Source organism: Harmonia axyridis, chromosome 6 (assembly GCF_914767665.1).
Source record: "Harmonia axyridis chromosome 6, icHarAxyr1.1, whole genome shotgun sequence".
NCBI lineage: Eukaryota > Metazoa > Arthropoda > Insecta > Coleoptera > Coccinellidae > Harmonia > Harmonia axyridis.
The window spans coordinates 22,924,327-22,945,741 of NC_059506.1; the positions used below are offsets into that span (position 1 = coordinate 22,924,327).

Genomic DNA, 21,415 nt, shown 5'->3' on the forward strand with positions numbered 1-21,415 from the left:
ATTTTTTATTTGTTAATTATAAGCTTCAATTTTTTGGCAAAAATTTTTTTTTATTCTATCATGACTTTAAATGGAAAATCTCATAATACTCTCAATTTTCACCCCTCTACGATCAACCCCTATTTTTTTTTGTGAATTATAAACTTTAATTTTTTGGCAAAAATTTTTTTTTTATTCTGTCGACTTAAAAAAAATCTGATTATACTCTCAATTTTTCATCCCTCTACGATTAACCACTTTTTTTTATTTGTTAATTATAAACTTCAATTTTTTTGGTAAGAATTATTTTTAATTTGTCATGACAGAATAAAAAATTTCATATCTCTCTCAATTTTCACTTTTATACGATCAACCCCTATTTTTAAATCCCGATTTTTATCGTTTTTAATCTATCCACAGATCCGCAATAAGGTTGCAAGATGGCAATCAAATATTATAATTTTAGTACGATAAATTCTTATTCAGAGTTTATAATTTCAAGTTCCTTTTTTTATTTTCTGTTGAATTTTGTTTCTAAAGATGCCGGCAATTAGACGTACAAACTTAAGTCGCAGAACCCGTAATGCTGCAAGTCAAAGAAATACAAAAACAAGTCAAACTGATGAGCAACGAGAAACGCGGAATGAAGTTGAACGGAATCGATGGAACCGGAACCAACAAAATAGAAGTGTTGCGTTTAACCCCTATAGAGCTGCATTTAATTATAACAAAGAAATTGACTACAGTACACTGCATATCGTTGCTATTGGACCAATGAACGTTATTTGTCAATATTGCAAGGCATTTAAGTTTAAAAATGAAGCCCCTGCATTGTGTTGCTCGAACATAATAAAGAAATTAACTTAATTCAGATGAAAAGGTAACAGACATTTCTTGATTATAGGGCGGTACGAAGTTTGCCGGGTCAGCTAGTATTCTATAAATTTTCTGCTGAACGCATTCTATCAGTTTCCACTACAGAGCGTATACTACGGAGTGGTCGCCATATTTGGTAGCGAATTTATTTTTTGCTACATTTTGGTAACATGTTGAGTAACTGACATTAGTGGCAGTTGAGATAGTGATTTTAGGACAAACTTTAAATTTCGAGTATAGCAATAATGGAAACTGAAACATACATTTATTAACATTCTGAAATGTTACTCTGAATAAATTTCCCATATCTTGAAGAATAAAAAAGTAATAATACCGTAAGCACTCTTTGAAATTGAAATCTTTATTATAACAGAAAATTGTCTCTCATCATAACATAACTTTCAAGAAGGATCCACAGAACAAATTGCTGTCAAGAAAAAGAGCAACCTGTCCAGCAGAGAATACTAACGTTACAAAAATGATACCTATCAGTAGCGGAGCTACTTACGCTACCGATTTTTCGGCTGAAGGCGCCCATTAAATTAATTTCCAACCCATTTCCAGATGACCTATTCACAATATCGGTTCATACTAAAAATTGACTTGATATTAACAATATGAGGATTACAGTGTGTAACCGCGCAGTTTGAAACTTATTTCAAGTTCATCCTCAGACACTTAAGATTCTACAAACGGTACAGAGTATTTAAATGAATTCAGATGCAAAAAAGGTGATTAGAAATACCAAAAAGGTCTATAAAATTTGGTTAAAAAAAAACTTTCTGGACTATTAAGCAAATGTTTAAGATGTTAGGTATTATTTGAACACATTGAATATTTTGGAATAACACAGTTCCATTTATTCATTAATTATTTCTAAACTATTTCTGTTCACTAACTTATATTATTCGAGTCTCTTGCATGTTAATATAAAATTTTTGGTAGTAACAAAGAAAGTATAAAAATTGTCTAAAACATGATCATTTACCAAATAGTAACGGTTGATATTTGAAGAATTGAAGTGGTAAATTGATGAAGAAGAAATTGAAACGGTGAAATACTTTAAATAATGTTTCGGAATAAGTACCACCTTTACATACAGTTCGTTTGAAGAATTTTTTATCACAAATTTGAATTGTGGTGCCTTAATTTCTGAAGCGGTATATTCAAAAGCTGTTTATTACTCACCTAAGGATGTGCAGAAATGTTTATGAGCATCAAGGCTTTTGGTGCAGCGCTTGTTCTTCAGATCCCAAACCCTTATGGTTTTATCATCGCTAGCTGATAATAAGTATTTACCACCAGGGTGGAAAACAACTCCCCTGACCCAGTTATCATGGCCTATGAGGGTGAACAGTGCGCAGCCTGCACCCACATCCCATATCCTGTTGGAGTAAAAAAAATTGTTTATTACAAAGAAAAATTGATAGGTGAAAAACAATGATAGCTTAAGAGACAATCTATTACTACTTGTGAGAATTTAGAGAGCGAATCTTCTAATTGGTATAAAGAAAAAGAATATTGGTAATTGTGGAGAATGCAGGAGGTGATTCGAGGTATGTTAATCCCATAAAAAAAATTTTGAACTTGTCTCCACTTCTGAGATATATCGAGAGTAAAAATTATCCGATGTAACTTGGAAAGGGTGATGAATTCAAAAAAAGTTTTATGGGACCTACAAGCTTTTTTATTCGAGGAATCAGCTTCTGAAATTTCTGAAAATTTTACCCACTTATTTGCGAAAGTATCACGTCTACGAAACTGTGAAATTATTTTCCTTGAACGATTCCAAATGTTTATGTGGATCATAAACTAAAATCGATAGCTCCCTTACCTAATGGATTTATCTCTGGATCCAGAAGCGAGGAAAGGTCCCATGGCGGCTCCTTTCTTGTTGTCCACGCCGACAGCTTCTATGATGGCACCAGCGCATAATTCGGGGGCCCAAGCGATGCATTCGATGACGTGTTCGTGAGCCCTGAGTTCGGTCCTGCACTCTTTCGAAGCTGCAGCCCAAATTCTGATCGTTTGATCGTGAGAGCAGCTCGCTAGTAACGAGCCATCGGGGGAGGGCCTGACCATCCTTATCTATGACAAAAAAAAATGAATCAGTAGGTCTTTTTTATTTTCTCAAAATTTTCACTTTCGCAGTTTTCATTTTATAGTATATAGATTCACTTAGAAAAGAACCAAGAATTGATCATTTGTCTTCACATTCATAAAACGCATCGGAACTTGAGATGATACCTAAGTTTAACATGCAAACTCTTGAATGGCACCTTCAAACTGAGTGAAACCGAAAAACTACCTTCAAGTCAATCAAATGTAAAGGGTAAAGGTGATGTTGATTTTTTTACGATTATGTTATTCATTACTAGAAATTTCTGCCAAAAGGTGAGACAGCAAATAAAGAATATTGTCTAAGCTATAATTTTCCACGCAAATTCGTCGAAATTATCCATATTTGCTTCTTAAAATCAAAAAATTTAGATAAATTTTAACATGTTCTGTGTATCTCTTGCAAATTCCTGGTACTGTTTGGCATAGTAGTACCGCTAACCGTTGTTTCCAACTCAGAAGGACCGATTTCTCTATAATTCTCAAGATTTCAATAATATTTAGAAAACAGAGTGGCACGGAAAATGAAGACTTACGTCTACTATATAAGATGAAAACTTCTGCCGAAAAATCTAATATGAGCATTTCAATCAATTAGACACAATCAATGGTCACCTCTAAAAATCCTGTCAGATGCAAATAAGCAGTCGATAGCGGAATAATACAGCAGGTATCAAGATTCAATTACCTGGGAGTGAATATATCGAGTGAAAGAAACCTGACAGAAGAGGCAGGAACACAAGCGATAAAAGCATCGAGAGTCAGGAGCTATGCGAGGGCTCACAGTGCAAGACAAGACAAGAATCTACTGAACCTGTGTGAGACCTATTCTCACATATGCATCAGAAACCAAGAGAGTCACACTCAGAGACCGAATAAGGAGTAATGACATAAATTGGATGTACAGGATGTGGTGAGATGAGTCAGGACACGGAAAAGATTCTGGAGGGATCACGTAGCGAGAATGCCAGAAAGGCAAAGTGGGCTAAAACCGAACACACACAGACCGGTAGGCAGACCACCAAAAAGGTGGTACGCGAGCTTGGAGCTCAGTATCTCAGAAAGCTCTCAGAAGAGGGCCAAATGTATAGGATTGAACAGAACCTGGTCCTATTAAAAGAGGAAGAAGAAAAATGGTACACTTATACAGCCCGGTTGGATTTTTCGCCAATTATGAGTTTTTCTCTAGCTGAGACAGGCCAATTTTTATTTTGAGGGTTTTATCAGCATTTTGTAGTACACAGGTGTGATCCAAGGGTCAACAATTGCAACAAACTCATCTGCAAGAAGTAATTTTCATATCGATACTGAAAATGTTACACATAGAAACCATTTACTGTTTCTAAATGACAGGAAGGCAATTTGAATATCTTATAAATCAAAAATCCAAAAATAGACCCCATAATACTCGTGCCAAACAGAAATTCTTAAACATATTCATAAATAGAATAAAAAACCACTTCAAAATCATGTGTCAATCGACCTCTATTGCCATTTAGGATTCTTGAGGAGGTTGCCACCATGCTTAAAGGGATGATCGTACAGTCAAAAATTTTCAATCACAAGATGTTCCCTTCCAAATTTCCTCCTATCTCAAACTAATGCTTATTTTCGTCACGTTTTCTTTTAACTACTCTATATAAAGAGAAATTTGTTGTAATTTTTTAGTTACAGTAACAGAAGAGATTGACAATCACTGCAGGTTATAAATGCTTGTGAATGATTTTGCAAGGTCAGAAAACAATCACTGTTGATTGAATTATTGCAATCAATATTTAAAATCTTGCTTAATTTTGTTTGTTATTCTCCTTTTAGAAGTGTTCATACTCATGATATAAATTTGAGAAAAACAAAATGAGCTTGTTGGACTTTCTATTCATATTTGAAATCTCTAAAAAATTTTATTGAGAAAAGCAAGAAAACATATCTAATATATAAGGTTATCCAATAAGAAGTTTCATTTTAAATATTCCGCTATCATCTTTTGACATTTGACAAGTAAAAACTACGCCATTACTAAAAATGGAACGATAAATGCTTAAACAAAGCCTTGAAATTGTTAAAATTCGCTACAAAAATGGTTTCACGTCATTTTTGATAGTCGTGAAGCACCTTCTCTGCCGCTAATAGTGAAATCGGTGGAAAAATTTGAGCTGTTGGAACAAGTTAGTTATGTGAAGAATCGAAATTGTGTATGTCGCTAAAGAACAACTGAGAATATTGCTGTTGTAGCTCGTAGTATTGACAACCCAGGTTTGTCGATTCCAGGGACCGTATTCTCGACAAGTGATCTTTCAAAACGTATACGTACTTACAGTGCTTTGAACACTGAATGAACGTATACGTTTTGAAAGATCACTTGTCGAGAATTCGGTCCCTGGTCGATCTTGGGAATTAGGCTATGATTAATAATTTTTTATGTCCGGAATTGGAAGTGCCACAGAAGCAACGAAACAATCGCAATTTTGCAAGAAAAGTGTAGTGGCCGTGATATATCGAAGAAATTATCACAATTGGGCACCGAGATATTGTGATTTAACGCCTTCAGACTTTTTTCTTTTGACCGCGTGAAAGATGCCATTACATCACAATCGATTCGGGACCTTGAGGATGGAATTCGTGAAGTATTCGAGGACATACAAAAAAAAGTGCAAACATGAAAAATTTCATGGAAAGGATATGGTGCTGTAACCATAGCCGTGGCGGCATTTGGCTGATATCGTTTACCGTAGTCAATGGCATGCCTTCTTCTCCACAATAATATAAACATCCATTGATTTCTCTCAAAATATCCTTTTTTCAATATAAAAAGAAACCTCTTACTGGAAAACCTTTCAGAATATAAATATTGGAAGCAAACTTATAGATACTAATTAAATTGTAAATAAAAAGTTGAAGAATAAAGCCAATCCTGCAATTTGTACTTACCCATTCTCTATGTCCAACATAGGTCTTAACACAATAACCAGTCAGAACCTCCCACATTTTGATAGTCTTATCCCTACTGGACGAGACGACATAATCGTTTCCTGGCATAAAGGCTATACTAGACACATTGTGGTCATGTCCCAACATCGTTCTTATACAATCGTAGTTCTACAAAGAAAAACTCAATCAACTCCAGCTTTTTTTCGAACAAACCTCAGGGTCCACTAACCTGGTGGAATTCCCACAGTTTGATGGTCATATCTGCACTGCAGGATACGAGCAGTTTGCCGGTCGAGTCGAAGCAGATGTCCTGGATAGAATCTGTGTGACCTTTCAACGTTCTCTCGTATTCTCCCGTTTCGAAATCCCAAACCTTCATGGTCGCATCTTCGCTGGCCGAAACCATTATGCTGAACACGGGGTGGAATATTACTCTTGTTACTGGGGCTCTGTGACCTGAAAACAAAAGAAGAGATGGTCAATTAGTGGTACTCGATTATTAGACCGAAGGGGATTTCGAAGAACTGTGCGCTCCAAGATATTCCTTCAACACAGAAGACGCTGGAGTTCCACAAGGTTCGGTTCAACGCCTAAACTTTTTTGTTGTTTAGATGTGTTCCATTTGGAACTTTCAAGCGAAGCGTTGAACTATGTGCTCATACGGATATAGATTACATTCTTTATTCAATCTGCTTACTTTGACCGCAGATCAGATAGATAAGTACCCTAGCACAGCTTTCCTGGAAAATGTTCAAGATGCCATCTCACGTGACATTGTGCAAGAATTTTAAGTTGATGGCAATAATAACTGATCAAAAAAGAACAAAGTAACCCATATCAACTTTCTACCGGAAGATATTGGCTGATTTGAACATGCTGTAACTTGGAGACCAGCGTTGACCAGATTCCTCTGATAAGCTTTCCTTATCAAGGGCCACAAAAAACAATCCTAACATTTTGAAAATAACCGTTCTCGTGTATTGTAATTTGAAAATTCAGAATATCAATCAATGGAAATGTTATCAAATACGAAAATGATAAATGACAATTGGATCATAGGAGTGTTTTAGAAAAATTGGTAATTACATGATGATGAAAACATTTTGAAATTAATCATTGAAATGATCGAGATATGATTGAAAAATCTTTCAATTTTCAAATTGATATAAAACAAAAACTATACATTTTTTGTTAAAAAGGATCAGTGAATTTATTCCAAGCCGCTATTCGAAGGTTTCTTCCAAAAATTGGAGAATCAAGCGGTTTCCACACAGGATAGAGATGAATCTGTACTGAAGACCTAGTGAGGAAGGTAGTGTACACCCTCAATAGGAACTTCTCGAGAAATTCTACTTTGGGATGCTTTTAGAGCACTTTTCGATGAACAATTTTTCTGATAACATTTTACAAACTATTGTTGAACTTGAACGGTAATTTTTTCTATTGAAAAAAAAATAACACAGTAAACTTGTTTTTATCCATCATTTAACTAAGTCAAATGAAACATCACTTGACCTTTGATATTACAAGGACTAAACCGAATGATATTTTCATACGTATCATTTGATAGGTGTTATTATTGAATAACAGATATGTTTTTGGAAGATGAATGCAACTCTTAGAACAGTTTGAACTTTTTACATTTGATCAGGGCCGGCTCGAATAATTTTGGCGCTTAGACTAAAGAAATTTTCGACGTCCCTGCCGAAAAACCATCAATAACCACATGACCTGCCTCATAACCACCCATCAAAAAAAACAGCACCTGTTTGTTCTCCGATGATTATGCATCAATTTCCTCCGATGAAGAATCTTGCAATCGTGCGTAAAAAAAATTAAATTCTAGTGAATGAAGAATATTTGAATGTTTTAATATACATATAATATTACACAACGACTAGGTTGGAAAAAACAGGCTGAAAGCCTATAACAAGAGGACGAAAAAGAAGAAGATAATATTACACCAAGTGTTTCCAACGTTTTTGAATGAAATAAAACAGCAAAACAGAACAAATACATATACATAAGTCGACGCTGATGAATCTAATTTTCACATACACATGACATTGCGTACAATCGAAGAATGATTACCTATCACACCACAAGATACAAAGGTCGGTAGGGCATTTAAAATTTCAGTATTGCTTCGAAAAGTAATTGGTATTACAAACATGTGTTCCGCTGAAAACATTTAGCATTTAACAGTAACTAGTTTCGAATACAAAATTGTAGGAATTTTCCGTATGTTGAAGTCGGCTTCCAAATAATCCGAAAGCGAAGGTAATGTTGTTTTTCGTCTTTGTGAAATACATAATTATTTTATCCCTTATGAGGGTAATAGGGAATTCAGTTTATATTGGTTGGGCTGCAATGTGTTATTTATTATACAGCTTAGTAAAGGCGGTTGTAGATTTTTATTGCAAGAAATGTTGACAAACGCAGCAGAGCGGAACCACTTTTGGATTAAGGGCGGCCAGCAAACTTGACTGCATTGCCACTCGTCAAATAGAACCGGCCCAGCATTTGATAGTTCAATGCTAAAACTTTGAGTAAAGACTATTCCTAAATTGAATTGAATATAATTATGATATTTTTGACGAAATTGTCTGCCTTTCAGAGGGTTGCTCAATATCAGATATAAAGATACACCACGTCTCTCTAAAACTATTCGGCATGAAAAATTGTTGCCAAACACTGGAGATCCGCTCCTATTATTGCAAGGAAACCGCTGCTATTGTGGACGAAAACAAAACAATCTGCTCGAGATCTCTTGCATAAGTCAAATACCGTGAATAAGGTGCATAGAAAACCTGGTGTGTCTACTCATACCTGTAAAACTCTCAGACAAAACGGGAGATTTTTCAGAATTAGAACTACTTGATTTCGAGAGATCGCGTAAGTTTCAGATGGCGCATACAGCGTTTATATTTGACACCTTTGAGTATAGAAATAATATTTAGGGTATGGTCCGTATATCGCCGAGAATTTAAGAGCGGTACTAGTGGTTTTCAATGTTCGAGGTAACCTGCTCCGTATTTACGGACCGCTTGACACTTGACAATGGTCAACAAAATTTTTCATCGGCAGAATTTTGGAGGTTATAAATGGTTGATCTATTATCTCTGGTGACAGATAACTCACCGAAGTTCTAGGAAATAGTTACCGGTTTTTGAGGAATTCGACATATACGGACCACCAACTTACTAACCATAGTAACCAAGGTGATATACGGACCATACCCTTAATATTCTATGTTCGTGACAATCTCCTAAACTTTGTCATTATATTCCATTCATTTCATTAAGAATTCGATAGGAACTGAATTGTAATTTATTGTGAAAGTTTGCAGTGTCTAAAATCAGCCAAAGCAACAGGTGGACTATCTCAAAGTCTTAAACAAAATCGAACCAGGTTTTCTATGCATCTTAACCGTGAACCATAGACGTCGTACCTGTCAAACTGAACCTTTCTGGGGGTCGGGGTATCCATTCTGCGGGATTCCTCTTATTCCTAGTCGGCGCACCCTGTATATATTCCTTTTCCGCTTCGTTCAGCTTCGACTCGAGCTCCATAACTTTCTTCTGTAGCCTGATAACGGAAGTCCATTTTTTCTCCAACAATCCACCGAATTTGACGCCTACATCGCCGGGCATATCGGCCTCCTTCTTGAAGGCTTCCAGGGAGTCCCTGAAGCCCTGGGTGCTCAGGTAGTCAGCGATGGCTTTATTACTGCAATTGAAAAAAAAAACTTTAAAATACAACTCGGATTAGATTGATATCATATGATAATTTAGAAAAATGGTCTCATGTATGTTATCCTCTAGTGTAATCCATAAAATAAGTACCTATATGTGTATACAAATATTGATCTGCATCAATATTTTTGAAGCCATCAGTATGAAAATATGGAAATAAAATGTTAAGGCTCTGTAATCAACGAAAAATGGATGAGTTAGACTCCACTCTTAATCAAATTTGCTCTATAAGGTGTACATTATTGCCAACTCTATTACTTGATTCAATATAAATATCCGCAATTGAAATATCCTGTTTATTTCAACTCACTTGATTTGTTTTAGCATTAAAACAATTATGACCCTCTTGAAAGTTTGTCAATCATATGATCTAGGATGAATTAATCGAAAAGCAAAAAGATAAGGGATTTCAGTCTCAATCACATGAAAATTTGTCTAGTATGCACCAAGTCACAAGTGGTATGTTTTGATGTACTTAAGCTTGAATGACCTGAAGAAGAATACAGTAATGTTCGATAGCAGCAGTCTTTAGGCGAATTTTCAGATCTTAATTGTTGTCATTATATTGGGACTATTTTGTGACGACTTTTTCAAATATGTGCTTCGAGAGTGATCTGGATTATTCAAAACAGACTGTTGATTATAATGAAGAATCTTCATATTACCAGAGCTGTGCCAAAGCTCAGTAATTTGTAATCAAATCGAGGAGTTGAGGTGAGCTTATTCAAATAACTTCATTTTCAAACTTGGCTAGAGTACTTCAATTTTAAAATCTGAGACATGACCTCATAGCAAATATTCATTTCTGTGGTTTTTTTCACAAGAGAACAGAGTTGCATTCAGCCAAAGTACCCAATTTGTTGAATTTCACAGATAATTTTTTTTCGGGTCTATTTAGGTTATATTAAATTCATGTTCTATATTTTGCTTATGCAATATTTCAGGGGACTAGCAAATATTCAGGGGGTCTTTAATGACGCCACTGTTTATGGACAGGTATGTCTCCCCATGATTTTTTAAGCTTCGAGTTAGTGAGGCAACTTGAAAAGGGTTCTTCACTGAAAAATCTGGTCACTCGATTCAAATTAGGGTTATCAGTTAGTGATTTTTAGTGATGCAAGAAGAAGAAATCAGGATCAGAGTGAAAAAAGCTAGAGCCACATTTTCTAAAATGAAAAAGATATTCTGTGGGCGAGATAGAAGCCTTAAATTTAAAATTCGCCTTGTGAGATGTGACGTGCTGTCAATTCTTTTCTACGGAATGGAAGCGTGGACATTGAAGAAGATTGATATCAAAAGGATTGAAGCATTTGACATATGGATTTACCGTAGGATACTAAGAGTATCGTGAACAGAGAGAGTAACGAATGTGGAGATCTTGCGGAGAATGCAGAAAGAGAAAGAATTGGTACTGACTATTAAAAAGCGCAAACTGCAATACCTGGGACATATTATGAGGGGTGAAAGATACCAGTTGCTGCAGCTTATTGACCAGGGAAAGATAATGGGCAAAAGATCAATAGGAAGAAGAAGAAACTCATGGTTGAAGAACTTCAGTGAATGGTACAATTGCAACAACTGCCAATTGTTTAGATCTGCAGTATCGAGAATAGGCATAGCTTTGATGATAGCCAAACTTCGGAACGAAGACGGTACTTGAAGAAGAAGTGGTGCAAGATAACATCATTATTGTCCGAATGAAAAATTCCCTAGGCAAGATTATGGTTATTTCAATTGAACAGACAAGTAAAATAACCATATTTGGAAACAGTTATGGTTTTTTCAATATTCAAAGAAACTCTTTCGGACCGTTTCAATCGATATTGACGAAATAACTCTAACATAAACAGACCCCTCGTTAGCATTACCACGACAACAGTACCGTGACACAGTGAGCCATGTTTCCTATCGGTATTATGACAAAACATCTATTTTTATAACGCTTCAATAAAGAGAAACCTCTTCAATGTCGCCTAGACGTTTTGACGATCGATCTAAAAGCCGGTAAACAGGATAAAATTCCGATAGGGACAAGTAGCTATAACCACGCCATCGTCACGGCCATAAGAGGTCGCTGGAAGCGCAAGTTACCTGTTTTGGCGTGGGCAGAGAACGAATTAATTGCGACGTGGTGTCCAGGCGAGCTTTCGGTCGCTCAAAAGCGAGTTATTTCCCAGAATGACGGCACGGTCGATGTTATGAATCAGTTTGTTTGGATATTACATCAGATCTAGCCTGATTTGCATTCGAATGCGCCAAGAACAAGTAGGGATTCACGGCTTGAGCTTGACTTGATGTCAAGTAGTAGTTTTTCAATCTTAAGTCAAGTATTTATCCATTAAGTACTTGAATCATATCAAGCTACTCGATTTTCAGCAGTTTTATTGTCACACCAATGAAAAAAGATGAAATGAGGAGAAACCTTTCAAAAAACACTTTTATTCATTAAAATTATTGTATAAAAGAACCGACAATATCAAATTTTTTGAAATAGAAACATAAATTAAATCACTACAAATCAAAACAAAATAAAGAATAATAAAAAAATAAAGTTTCTTAATATTGAGAAGCCTCCAGGCTTTGTTCGATTCCATAATTTTCCATCCAGGATCTAAGACACATAAGGCATCTTATAGATTTGTCGCCTAACCTATTGCGGGTTTTTGTAAGAGCAGCTCTGGAAAAGTGTCTTTCAACAGGAGCTGAAGATGCTGGAGTTGATAAAAAATCCTTGGCCATTTTGACCAAGTTTGGAAAAATATTGCTGAAACTACCAAAATCTACCAATAGATTTCTTAGACATGTGAGAAAACTACTAATAAAGTCACACTTGCGAATGCATCAGTCTCTCGGCGCTCGAGGATTCTCCTTATTTAGTCTAAGCGCGCACGAGATTGCAGAAATATATGCCAGGCATATCAAGCTCAAGTAATATCAAGTAGCTTGATATCAAATCTAACAATATATATCTAAAAACAAGTCAAGTCAAGCTCAAGTATGTAATTTTCCACGAGCTTCATTTTCAAGTCAAGAAGTTGGTTGAAATGTCCAGCCACTTGGCTTGATGAATCCCTAAGAACAAAAGATATATAAAAAAGATGGTGGAGGTTAGGTCGAGCAGTCTTTAATGAACATTCACTGTTGTTGGCGATTTGTGTATATTTGTCGCTAACTTTTTAACAGTGATCAAAGTTGAATATGATCTCTGTTTGTTAAAGGTAGCTAGTAATTTAGCAGGGAAACCACACCGATTAAGTATGGATTACATTAATCAGCTCAAGATCCTGCTTATTTTGGTATCTAGGTAGAACAATTGATTTCGCCAGATTTTTCAATCTGTTGCATTGAGATGTCTTAACATACCTTAATATATCATTCAAGTTTGTAGCTATAATCAAAGCATAGAAATCAAAACTACTCGATAACTATCTTGATGAATATAGCAATTTTTTCGCAAGATTACTACACCAATCAAGTTCCAAAAACACTGACCAGCTCTAGATCTTGCTTTAAGATGAACATTATCATTATCAGACAGATATCTACTTTTCTGGTGTTATTTCAATTGTAGAGATTGATCAAACAAACATCAACAAAACATTAGGATAGTGAATATCGTACCGCGGAAACCTCATCAATCGGGTAGTACAAGAATTAGCTCAAGATCTTGCGTGATATATGTTAGATTAAATCTACTCTTAATAGAACGAATTTTATTTCAGTATTTCATGAGCGTGTAGCTTCTTCAAAGCCAAGTAATATTGAGATATTACCAGTTCTAAGAATGTTGCTATTGATTTTGCGAGGGTATCACACCAATCAAGTGACGAAAACAATGATCAGCTCTAGATCTTGCTGTAGAATGAACTATATGCTTTCATTTTCATTTCATGTGATATTCTTGTTGCTGCCTTTTGTTTAATAGTAATCGAACGGAATCACAATTATTAAAAGTAAAAGTCAGCAAATATTTTAGCAGGGAAACCACACTAATAAAGTATAAATTACAAGTATTAGCTCAAGATCCTGCATGATATACTTTGGATTAAATCTACTCTCAAGCGAGCGAATTTTTATTGTTTTCCACTTGTCTGTTGCTGATTCAAAACCAAGTAATCATAAGATATCACTATTGCTTAGAATGTAGCGAATGATTTAGCAAGGGTATCACACCAATAAAGTATCAAAAACAGTGATTAGCTCTAGATCTTGCTTTACACTGAAACTATATAACATCATCATCATAAGAGTCAGGTTCTTTTTGTAGCTACATCTGAATATGTTTAGCATAGATAGTCAATCCTTAATTAATTAATGTAATTAAGTATCTAATTATTTATTCATGAATGCAGCCTTTAATATTGCAAAATAATCACACCAATCAACCACAAAAAAATAATGATCGGCCCCATATCTTGCACAAATTACTTAATTCCTGTTCATCAAATTTTTTAAAGCTATTTTAATGTATTCACTAGAACAGGCCTAACGACAAATATACACCGTTAACTAATGATATTTTGAATGTACCGTTCGTCAATCGACAGAACTACCAATCAATCAATATCTTCATTCAACTTTATGCTAATACATTTGTCCTTGTAACAAACTACAATAGAGGTCAAAACGTACTATTTCAAAACAAAACAATACCAAACAGGCTATGGAGTTATACATACGGAATGAAAGTGGTTTAAATGAAAGACTCAATCGTTCAAACAAAATTTGTTGTATTCAAGCATGTAACTACAAGCTCACACAACAATCAAGAACACTTGATTACCATTTGAAAGTTTATAGCAAATAATTTTGCAAGGGTATCACACCAATCTTGTGAGTTTACAGTAATTGGCTCTAGATCTTGCTGTTTATTTATATACTTAGTTTTAGTGAATTCTTTTTTCCTCGAACATTTTATTGTTGCTATCACCCTTAAATGTGATCTGAGTTGAGCTCAAACAATTAAAACAGATGGTAGCAAATAATTTAGCAGGGAAACCACACCAATCAATTATAATGTGCATCGATCGGCTCAAGATTCTGCATAATATTTAATGGATTCGGTCCTTACTTGGCGGAAATTCATTATAAATAAAATAAAACGAAGTAATTTCCACTACAACATAGTGGAAATTACTTCGTTTTATTTTATTTATTCTGCATAATAAACTATTCGGAATTTATTAAGGTATGACCCTTAATTTCACGCATTAAAACTCAGTTTCTTGTACTCTAGCTTGTAGCTACAATCTCACACAATAATCAAGAACACTCGACTACTATTTGGAAGTTTATAGCAAATAATTTTGCAAGGGTATCACACCAATCATGTAGGAACACAGTGATTGGCTCTAGGTCTTGCCAACTATTTATTTATGTACTAAGTTTCAGTTGATGTCCTTTTCTTCAAAAATATTATTGTTGCTAACAACTTTAATTGTGATCTAAGCTGATCACAATCATTTTGAACACATCGCAGCAAATAATTTAGCAGGGAAACCACACCAATCAATTACGAAGTACATAGATCGGCTCAAGATTCTGCATAAGAAACTTCCGAATTTTTTAGGTATAACCCACAATTTCAATCATTCAAACTAAGTTTGTTGTACTCGAGCCTGTAGCTACAATCTCACACAATAATCAAGAACACTCGACTACTATTTGGAAGTTTATAGCAAATAATTTTGCAAGGGTATCACACCAATCTTGTAAGAGAACAGTGATCAGCTCTAGATCTTGCCAACTGTTTATTTATTTATTTTAGTTCGTTTTATTTTCCTCGAAAATTACAATAAATAACGATCAACTCCATATCTTGCACATATCACTTGATTCTTGTTCCATATTTTTTATCTACTTCGACTGATTCACTAGAACAGGCCCAACGAAGAATATACATCGTTAACTAAATAATATTTCGAATCTACAAAACTACCGATCAATCAAAATCTTCATTCAACTTTATGTTAATACATTTATCCTTGCAAGGAACTACAATAGATCTCAAAACGTACCATTTCGAAACGAAACAACACTATACAAAAGCAGAAGTAGGTCTAGATCTTCTAAAAAGCTTTTCGAACTTTATTAAGATTGCGCAAAAACGTATAAAATGTAATACCATAAATAAAACCGTCGTTTATCTCGACGAGAATCGTTTCGGATCGTGATGGGAACCAAGAGCCATATAAATGTATGAAATTCCCAAGGTTTATAACGCTATCAAAACGCACCTTAACAATATGAGCAACTATGCAGTTAGACGCACGGAATGAAAGTGGTTTAAAGACTCAATGCCACATATTCAACGTAGGAATTCATAGCGATACTCCCACACATACCTATACAGACACATACACACAGGAAGACTAGAGGAGTTAATTAAAGGTGGAAGTCATTAGTTGAAAAATATGCGAACACGTCCATTATTATTCAGAAGAAGCCTCAGCGAACGCTGTAATTTGTACGGATATAGAACCCTGCTTCGTATAATAACTCATTCGAATGAAATTAATTCGATATAATTTAAATATCCGCAACTATGAGAAAGTAGGAGTATAAAAACGTTCGGATAATAGGAAAACGCCCAAGTATCGGCAACCGTGTGGAGTTAGAAATGATTTGTTATGTTTTTCGAACTTCGCATAAGTGCCTTGAGTATATGGCTTCAAGTCAATTAGGAACATTACGGTTGTAATGATATAACTTGCATTGACTCCTTCATTTTGATTAGTTCTAGTAGATTTGCCAACGACTAACTGAAATCGTTTTTTCTACTGAAATTTATTGCTACAGAAACAACTCACAAAACATTATTATTACAGCAAATGAGCATATGCACAATGGAATGTTATTAATTATTTCCTTGGTGCTATTTTGAAAAATTGTTATTTAAATCCCCCACTGACACAAACAAAAATTAGCAAATAATTTAGATACCGTGAATAATAATATAAATTCCCACGAAATATAGGAATGTTCAGAATAGTAGTTGTAGAGTAGATGAATCTGTGGGATAGGTAGATCAGTTTATAGCAAATAATTTTGCAAGATCTTGCTACATATTCGCCTAAATGCTCGGTGGTATATTGTTGCTATCAACTAAAATTGTAATCTAAGTTAATCACAATCACTATGAATAGTCGACAGCGAATAATTTTGCAAGGGTACTACACCAATCATGTAAGAGAACATTGATTGGCTCTAGGTCTTGCCAACAATTCATTTATGAACTTAATTTTAGTCAAATTTCTTTCCTTCCAAAAATATTAATGTTGCTATCACCTTCAATTTTGATATTAATTGATCACAATAATTTCAAAAAGATGGCAGCAAATAATTTAGCAGGGAAACCACACCAACCAATTATAATGTGCATCGATCGGCTCAAGATTCTGCATAAAAAGCTTGAAAATTCTTCAACATAATATCCACTAATTTTCAAATTAATTTAAATGAGATATGATTACTAGGTTCATTCTACTAGATCTTGTAACTATAAGCTTACACAGTAAACAATAACACTAATCTACTATTTCGAAGTTTATAGCAAATAATTTTGCAAGGGTATCACACCAATCTTGTAAGAGAACAGCGATTGGCTCTAGGTCTTGCAAACTGTTCATTTATGTACTTAATTTTAGGTAAATTTCTTTCCTTCCAAAATTTAAATGTTGCTATCACCTTCAATTGTGATCTAAATTGATCACAATCATTTTTAAATGATGGCAGCAAATAATTTAGCAGGGAAACCACACCAACCAATTATAATGTTCATCGATCGGCTCAAGATTCTGCATGAAAAGCTTGAAAATTTTTCAACATAATATCAACTCGGTTTATTCTACTAGATCTTGTAACTAAAAGTTCATACAGTAATCGATAACACTCGACAACTATTTCGAAGTTTATAGCAAATAATTTTGCAAGGGTATCACACCAATCTTGTAAGAGAACAGCGATTGGCTCTAGGTCTTGCCAACTGTTTATTTATGTAGTTAGTTTTAGTTATTTTTTCTTCTAATATTTTTTTTATTGCTTTTACCTTTCATTGTGATCTGAATTGATCACTTTCATTTTGAAGATTTGCTAGCAAATAATTCAGCAGGGAAACCACACCAACCGATTATAATGTGCAGATTCTGCATGAAAAGCTTGAGAATTCTTCAACAGAATTTCAACTCGGCTCATTGTACTTAATCTTGTAGCTATAAGCTCACACAGTAATCAATAACACTCGTCTACTATTTCGAAGTTTATAGCAAATAATTTTGCAAGGGTATCACACTAATCAGGCAGAAAACAGTGATTAGTTCTAGATCTTGCTAATAACTGATACTACAATATTTTGAACTATTTCGATTTATGCATATTTATATTTATGTGTATTTAGTTGCTAGTCGACCACAACATCACAACAAACGGATAAAAAATCAATGACCAGATATTGACTTTGATTTTTCTCCACCAATAGTTGCACACCTGAATATCAATGCACCGAAGTTTGTGGCTAACATGTGAACAGTTAGAAATGAATATTCCGTAAAATATTAGACAAAAAAATAGCAAGGTTAACACCAATCAAGTATCGGAAATGCTGATTAGTTCTAAAGATTGCAATATATGCATATATTGGCCCAGAAACCTCATCTACGACCTACTGGCTATAATAAGATAAGAAATGAAAATTATCCAACTGTTAATTCCACCACTTTTTTCTCAATAATCTCCAAGAATTCCTACAAGTTAAAGAAAATATAATATTCCCCCAAATCGATCCTTAAGAAGATTAAAAGATTGGTGTCAACCAGTTTAGTATTGAATACTACTTCATAGTATTTTCCAGTTTCTCCTTCCAGAATCCCATTCCAGACAAGCAAGAATTACTTCAATTACACACTGCACAAACCAATTTGTAAGAAAGATGAGCGCCGCAGGAAGTGGATATTGCATAAATCGCCAATAGGCGCGTACCTATACAGATTGCAGTGGGTATTTAAAATATCGTGTGTAATTTGAATTGCTCGCTGTTATAATGCACAAGTATTAGAATAGACTAATTGTGGAAATAATTACGACAAAACTCTTACTCGGGGTGCACCGTCGGAAGATTTTGCTTTTTATAGATAACGAAGAATTACACGCTTGGTGGAGACACGGTGTTTGGATCGAAGCCAGTTCGTGCGACGCTTGCCGTAGACTTAGCAAGGGATGCAAATAGAATGCACGAATAGAAGAAAACGAGAAGAGGAGTGATGACAATTTATTTTTGGGCCCAGGCTAGATGAGAAGTTACTTTTCTTCCATCCTCTTCAGTGTAAGAGGCTTCAAGATCGAACTAAATATACATATATCATTCTGGTAAAACCAATTCAAAACTATGTGTTTATTATTAATAATAAAGTATAGATTCAATCTGTTACATTTCATATTGTAGCTACATTCTTACATAGTAATCAAGAATACTCGACAACTAGCTCGAAGTTTATAGCAAATAATTTTACAAGGGTATCACACCAATCATGAAGAAAACAGTGATCAGCTCTAGTTCTTGTAAATGTGTACTTATATACTAACTTAGTCTTTTTTCCCAAACATTTCATTGGAGCTATCAACTATAATAATTGAAATCTGAGTTGATCACAATCACTACGGATAGATTCATGCAAATGATTCAGCAGGGAAACCAATTTTAAGTGCATCGATCGGCTCAAGAATTCTTCAAAAATAATACTTAATTCAAATCATTCAAAACTCAGTATATGCACGTTATCTTGTAGCAATAAGCTTACATAGTAATCAATAACACTCGACAACTGTTTGGAAGTTTTTAGCAAATAATTTTGTAAGGGTATCACACCAGTCATGTAGGAGAACAGTGATTGGCTTTAGGTCTTGCCAACTATTCATTTATGTACTAAGTTTTAGTTTATATTTTTTTCTTCAAGAATATTATTGTTGCTAACAACTTTAATTGTGATCTAAATTGGTCACAATCACTTTGGACAGATGGCAGCAAATAATTTAGCAGGGAAACCACACCAATCAATTACGAAGTACATAGATCGGCTCAAGATTCTGCATGAGAAACTATTCAGAATTATTTAAGGTATAATCCATTATTTCAATCATTTGAACTCGGCTTGTTGTACTCCAGCCTGTAGCTACAATCTCACACAATAATCAAGAATACTCGACTACCACTTGGTAGTTTGAAGCAAATAATTTTGCAAGGGTATCACACCAATCATGTAGGAAAACAGTGATCGGCTCTAGGTCTTGCCAACTATTCATTTAGGTACTAAGTTGTAGTTGATGTTCTTTTCTTCAAAAATATTATTGTTGCTAACAACTTTAATTGTGATCTAAATTGATCACAATCATATAGAACAGACGGCAGCAAATAATTTAGCAGGGAAACCACACCAATCAATTACGAAGTACATAGATCGGCTCAAGATTCTGCATGAGACACTATTCATAATTATTTGAGGTATAACCCATTATTTCAATCATTTGAACTCGCCTTGTTGTACTCCAGCCTGTAGCTACAATCTCACACAATAATCAAGAATACTCGACTACCACTTGGAAGTTTGAAGCAAATAATTTTGCAAGGGTATCACACCAATCATGTAGGAAAACAGTGATCGGCTCTAGGTCTTGCCAACTATTCATTTAGGTACTAAGTTGTAGTTGATGTTCTTTTCTTCAAAAATATTATTGTTGCTAACAACTTTAATTGTGATCTAAATTGATCACAATCATATAGAACAGACGGCAGCAAATAATTTAGCAGGGAAACCACACCAATCAATTACGAAGTACATAGATCGGCTCAAGATTCTGCATGAGAAACTATTCAGAATTATTTAAGGTATAACCCATTATTTCAATCATTTAAACTCGGCTTGTTGTACTCCAGCCTGTAGCTACAATCTCACACAATAATCAAGAATACTCGACTACCGCTTGCAAGTTTGAAGCAAATAATTTTGCAAGGGTATCACACCAATCATGTGGGAAAACAGTGATTGGCTCTAGGTCTTGCCAACTTTTCATTTATGTACTAAGTTGTAGTTGATGTTCTTTTCTTCAAATATATTATTGTTGCTAACAACTTTAATTGTGATCAAAATTGATCACTCATTAGCTCTAGATCTTGCCAACTCTACAACATAAGTGTTCATAATTTGTTATAATTTTATTAATAACACGTATTAAATAGATATAAAAGTCACAAATCAAGTAAATAGAGTATCGATTTGCTCATGATTTTGCATAAAAAAGTTTTGAAAATTCCCCAGTTTTGAAAATTCCCCAGTTTTGAAAATTCCCCAGGCACAATTCCCATCATAAAAATTCTTCAAAACAGTTAAAGCAGAATTAATATTCTGTATATCAGGAAGCTATCTTATATGCTACCCACGATAGCTTCCCGCCCAATTTTTTTGGCAGCAATTCATAGCAACATAGTTGCTACCTGTTTCACTGCCATACATTCTTAATGAATGAATCAGTTTTGAGCATCTGCAGCAGTGTTTCCTAATTTTTTTTTTCGTGGGCCCCTTCAATTCCTTACATAAGGTGGACCGCCTCAATATATATAGTCATCTACAACCTTTTTTTTATTTGAAGAATTGTTTCGAAAACCCAAGAAAGAGCAATAAAATTAAATTCGGTAAAGACGGATAACATTTTTGTCCATTATACAAATTCTAGGGATCATTCGAAAACTTTGAATATTTTGGAATAAA

General features: G+C 34.6%; 1 protein-coding gene across 1 annotated transcript in view; it reads right to left on the reverse strand.

Moving 5' to 3' along the window:
• LOC123682985 (lissencephaly-1 homolog) overlaps positions 1 to 21,415 on the reverse strand; it is a 60,025-nt gene that overhangs the window by 2,285 nt on the left and 36,325 nt on the right. Inside the window, exons 3-7 of the mRNA XM_045621859.1 lie at positions 9,353 to 9,630; positions 6,131 to 6,357; positions 5,902 to 6,069; positions 2,690 to 2,943; positions 2,044 to 2,240 (exon numbers count right to left, since the gene is read on the reverse strand). Coding sequence (XP_045477815.1) covers positions 2,044 to 2,240; positions 2,690 to 2,943; positions 5,902 to 6,069; positions 6,131 to 6,357; positions 9,353 to 9,630 — 1,124 coding nt within the window. The remainder of the gene's footprint in view (positions 1 to 2,043; positions 2,241 to 2,689; positions 2,944 to 5,901; positions 6,070 to 6,130; positions 6,358 to 9,352; positions 9,631 to 21,415) is intronic.